General features: G+C 44.2%; 1 protein-coding gene across 1 annotated transcript in view; it reads left to right on the top strand.

Moving 5' to 3' along the window:
- Positions 1-1,368: 1,368 nt before the first annotated feature.
- The window catches only part of LOC108522018 (GON-4-like protein), a gene marked incomplete at its 3' end in the record, with an annotated part of 73,943 nt that continues 69,919 nt past the window's right edge, over positions 1,369-5,392 (top strand). The window contains exons 1-2 of the mRNA XM_017862117.1: positions 1,369-1,497; positions 1,836-2,366. Coding sequence (XP_017717606.1) covers positions 1,476-1,497; positions 1,836-2,366 — 553 coding nt within the window. The remainder of the gene's footprint in view (positions 1,498-1,835; positions 2,367-5,392) is intronic.

Here is a 5,392-nt window from a genome sequence, read left to right as displayed (position 1 = left end):
TTGAGACAGAGTCTCGCTCTGTTGCCCAGGGTGGAGTGCAGTGGCATGATCTTGGCTCACTGCAACCTCCACCTCCCGGGTTCAAGTGATTCTCCTGCTTCAGCCTCCCAAGAAGCTGGGACTACAGGTGCCTACCACCACGCCTGGCTAATTTTTGTATTTTTTAGTAGAGACAGGGTTTCACCGTATTGACCAGGCTGGTCTCGAACTCCTGACCTTGTGATCCGCCCGCCTTGGCCTCCCAAAGTGTTGGGATTACAGGTGTGAGCCACTGCGCCCAGCCACCATCAGTTTTTATATAATGCTTAACACTTGGCCCAAATGCTGCACAGAATAAGTTGTTTAACCTCTGTTTCATTTATTATTCAGGGAGCTTTCACTGAGTATCTAAAATATTCAGTGACATGTGGAGTATCAATACTCAGTGATACACTGAGTATCTACAGTACCCAAATACTGAACTGGTGCAGTGGCTTGGATGGGACCATAATCCCAATGACTTGGGAGGCTGAGGTGGGAGTGTTGCTTGAGCCCAGGAGGTCGAGGCTGCCGCGAACTATGTTCATGCCATTGCAGTGCAGCCTCAGTGACAGAGCAATACCTTGTTCCAAACAAAACCCAGATACTGCTGGACGTTAGGGATATGAGTTGAAATAATCCTGTTTCTCAAAAAACTCATAGTTTTGGAGGAAGCAGATGAGAAACAGAAAGACGAGAACCCATTACAAAACTGATAAGTACTGTAAAAGAGGTTTGCAAACAGGTACTAAAAGAACATAGAGGATACCTTCTGGTTTAGGTCAGTAGTGCCCTTAAAATGTGATAACTAGAATTGAAGCAAAAAGCCAAGAAGTAACATAGCACAGAGGATAGTAGGACTCTCTTCTTCCTTGTTTCAACACAAAATTTGTTAATATAGCCTAACCTTTTTTTTTTGAGATGAAGTTTTACTCTTGTCGCCCAGGCTGGAGTGCAATGGTGAGTGATTTTGGTTCATGGCAGCCTCCACGTCCAGATTCAAGTGATTGTCCTGCCTCAGCCTCTGGAGTAGTTGGGATCACAGGCATGCACCACCGTGCCCGGCTAATTTTGTGTTTTTAGTAGAGACAAGGTTTCTCCATGTTGGTCAGGCTGGTCTCGAACTCCTGACCTCAGGTGATCTGCCCACCTTGGCCTCCCAAAGTGCTGGGATTACAGACGTGAGCCAACGCCCGGCCAACATAGCCTAACCTTTTAAACAATCACGCTTCGCTTTTGATTTGTTTCTGTTAATGGAAATACCTGTTTATAAAAACAGCAGTAGCAAACATGTATTGATCATTTACCATCTAATGAAGTGGATGTTACTATATTCCATTTTATAGCTGAAGAAACTGAGATTCAAGTTGAGTAACTTACACAAGGTCATAAAGCTGGAGAGAAGGTGACTTGGGAAACATCCAGACAGTCTGACTCCACAGTTTATTCTCAGCATCATGCTAGTCTACCACCCTGATGGTAATAATAACAATGTTTATTAATCACTTACCCTTTAATTCTTGTAACAATTCTATGAAGTAAGAGCAATTCTTTTTTACTGTTGAGGATACTGAAGACTTGCAAAGTTAAATCACTTGGCCAAGGTAACAGTAGTCCATCAGTAGTAATCAGTAGAGTTGAGATTTGAACTCAGTCACTTAACCACTGTCTCTCAGCTTCCACCTAAAGGGAAATTGTGCATTTGGTGTGAAGTATTGTGTTCGTGATTGAACATGAATAAATGAAAAGATAATTGAGTAAATGTTATTACGATTAATTAATACGAAAGCAATAAGAACTTGTTTTTATTCTTTCAGAATGGAACAAAAGTGGGACTTTTAAAATGTTGCCCTGTAAGAAGAGAAGAACTACAGTGACAGAGTCCCTACAGCATAAAGGCAATCAGGAGGAAAACAACGTAGACCTAGAATCAGCTGTTAAACCAGAATCTGACCAGGTTAAGGACTTGAGGTCAGTGTCACTGTCCTGGGATCCAAGTCATGGCAGAGTAGCTGGCTTCGAAGTACAATCTGTGCAGGATGCAGGAAATCAGCTTGGTATGGAGGATACATCTCTGAGCTCTGGGATGCTCACCCAGGACACAAATGTACCAATTCTAGAAGGTGTTGATGTTGCCATCGCTCAGGGAATCACCCTACCTTCCTTGGAGTCTTTTCATCCCCTTAATATACACATTGGTAAAGGAAAACTCCAGGCTACTGGCTCAAAGAGAGGGAAAAAAATTACACTGAGGCCTGGGCCAGTTACCCAAGAAGACAGACGTGATCATCCTATGCTAAAGGAGCCTTTTTCAGAAGAGCCTAGTGAAGAAGTCAAGGAAGAAGGAGGTAAGGTATAAAAGGTCTCTAGGTTACATTCTTGTCAATACCTCTTTGCCGTTGCTATTTCTGGGTGCCTTTACAGAGTAGTATTTCTGAAAGGGGATATTGATTTGGTATGGAATTAGAACTGTTGTGTTTCTAAGGGTCAGCAGTGAACTATTTTTTTTCTTGAGACAGAATCTTGCTCTGTCACCAGGCTAGAGTGCAATGGTGGGATCTCGACTCACTGCAGCCTCCACCTCCTGGGTTCAAGCGATTCTCTTGCCTCAGCCTCCCAAGTATCTAGGATTATAGGCATCCGCCACCACTCCTGGCTAATTTTGTATTTTTAGTAGAGACGGGGTTTCACCACATTGGTCAGGCTGGTCTCGGAACTCCTGACCTCAGGTGATCCATTCACCTTGGCCTCCCAAAGTGCTGGGATTATAGGTGTGAGCCACTGTCCCTGGCCAGCAGTGAACTTTATGAATGAATATAGACTTTCTTTTCCCCTCCCATTCCCTATATCCACTTCTGTATCCCTTTCATTCCATTCTCTCATCCTTTATTTGGTGTGTCTGGAAATGTGTATGGTCTTTTGTGATTGGGCAGCAGCTTAAAGGGGGAGACTACTGCCTGGGACACTGGGAAAGGCTCTACTGAGATGAATGACCCTTCCGATTTGAAGGATGAATTGCGGTTTGGCAGAAAGTGGTATGGGCACATAGGCCGAGAACAGTACACAGAGATACACTGGCAGAAGAGGATGGTGACATGGTTGCTTGGAAGAGGTGGTGGGAGATGACTTCTTTTTTTTGTTTGTTTTTTTTTTTTTGAGACGGAGTCTCTTCTCTGTTGCCCAGGCTGGAGTGCAGTGGTGTCATCTTGGCTCACTGCAACCTCTGCCTCCCGTTTTCAAGTGATTCCCTTGCTTCAGCCTCGCGCATAGCTGGGATTACAGGTGCCCGCCACCACGTCCAGCAAATTTTTGTATTTTTATTAGAGATGGGGTTTCCCCATGTTGGCCAGGCTGGTCTCAAACTCCTGACCTCCGGTGATCCACCTACCTTGGCCTCACAAAGTGCTGGGATTATAGGCGTGAGCCACCGTGCCCTACTAAGATGACTTTAGAGTAGTAGATTGTGCTAAGATGGTGAAGGGTGTTATTTTTCATACCAAGGCATTTGAGCTTTTCCTGTAGGTAGGTGATAGTCATTTAAACGGCTAAGCAGAACACATTTATGCTTAAGAAAAGATACCAACTTCTCTTATTCATTCTTTTTTTTTTTTTTTTTTTTTTGAGACAGAGTCTCACTCTGTTGCCCAGGCTGGAGTACAGTGGTATGATCTCGGTTTACTGCAACCTCCACCTCCCCTATTCAAGTGATTCTCTTGCCTCAGCCTCTTGAGTAGCTAGTATTACAGGCGCCCACCACCATGCTCAGCTAATTTTTGTATTTTTAGTGGAAATGGGGTTTCACCAGGTTAGCCAGCCTAGTCTTGAGCTCTAGACCTCAGGTGATCCACCCGCTTTAGCCTCCCAAAGTGCTGGGATTACAGGCGTGAGCCACCGCACCTGGCCGAGATTGTGAAGGGTTTCGTTTTTCATACTAAGGCATTTGAGCTTTTCCTGTAGGTAGGTAGGTGATAGCCTTTTTTTTCTTTTTTTTGAGCTCTGTCTTGTCTCACTGGAACATCTGCCTCCCGGGTTCAAGCAATTTTTCTGCCTCAGCCTCCCAAGTAGCTGGGACTACAGGTGCATGCTGCCACGTTCGGCTTTTTTTTTTTTTTTTTTTTTTGTATTTTAGTTGAGACAGGGTTTCACCATGCTGGCCACTCTGGTCTCGAACTCCTGACCTCGTGATCTGCCGACCTCAGCCTCTCAAAGTGCTAGGATTACAGGCGTGAGCCACCGCACCTGGCCTATTCATTCATTTTGACTGTTAAGATGTTTTCCTTTTTGCCGAATTTTAAGTCCACTTGAGTCTTGCTCTGTGGCCCAGGCTGGAGTGCAGTGGCACGATCTTAGCCACTGCAAGCTCTGCCTCCCGGGTTCACGCCGTTCTCCTGCCTCAGCCTCCTGAGTAGCTGGAACTATAGGCACCCACCACTACGCCTGGCTAATTTTTTGTATTTTTAGTAGAGACGGAGTTTCACCGCGTTAGCCAGGATGGTCTCGATCTCCTGACCTTGTGATCCGCCCACCTTGGCCTCCCAAAGTGCTGGGATTACAGGCGTGAGCCACTGTGTCTGTCCTTAAGTCCACTTGTTCTTATTTTGTCCTACTGGTACCTTTTCAGCATGTGGTGTTTTATTGTGTCTTGTGTGTGTTTATATTGAAGAATTTCATGTTTCTGACCCTGCTGTATTTGAAAACTGATGAAGTGCCCCAGATGAGGGAGTTTGATGGTGTACTGTGTTGGTCATGCCCTCTCTGGTATGAGCTGCCTGAAGCACATTGTCAAAGATGAAAGCTCTTTTGGGGAAAAGTGCTCTCCTGTGAAATCATCCCTTGTCATAGCATATTACTGTATATCTACAACTGCATTCACAGTAGCTTGCATTGTTGTATTGCTTTTGGGACACCTGTATTTTATCTGGAAATGTAGATAGAAATAGTATTTTTTTGTATGTATTACATATTGTTTCACTGCTAATCTTCTACACAATTTTTTTAGAATAAAAAAGGGTAAATAGCTTGTGCCATTTTGCTAATTACATAGATTTGACTTTTGATCACATAAATAAAAAATAAAACAAGGCAGGACATTGTCCTGCACATAGTTGATGTGGACAAATACTTTTTATTACTTTGAAATTCTTATTTTGATAGTTTTCCACTTAATGAGGCAAGTGCGTAAGCCTCAGTCTTTTTGAGTTCTCATTATTTACACATAAGGAAAGGAGAAGGCCAGGTGCGGTGGCTCAAGCCTGTAATCCCAGCACTTAGGGAGGCCGAGACGGGCGGATCACGAGGTCAGGAGATCGAGACCATCCTGGCTAACACGGTGAAACCCCGTCTCTACTAAAAAATACAAAAAAAACTAGCCGGG

The sequence above is a fragment of the Rhinopithecus bieti genome, unplaced genomic scaffold (assembly GCF_001698545.2).
Source record: "Rhinopithecus bieti isolate Rb0 unplaced genomic scaffold, ASM169854v2 scaffold_64010, whole genome shotgun sequence".
Classification (NCBI taxonomy): domain Eukaryota; kingdom Metazoa; phylum Chordata; class Mammalia; order Primates; family Cercopithecidae; genus Rhinopithecus; species Rhinopithecus bieti.
The sequence above is the reverse complement of the archived record's forward strand: the minus strand, read 5'-3'. Positions and strand labels throughout refer to the sequence as shown.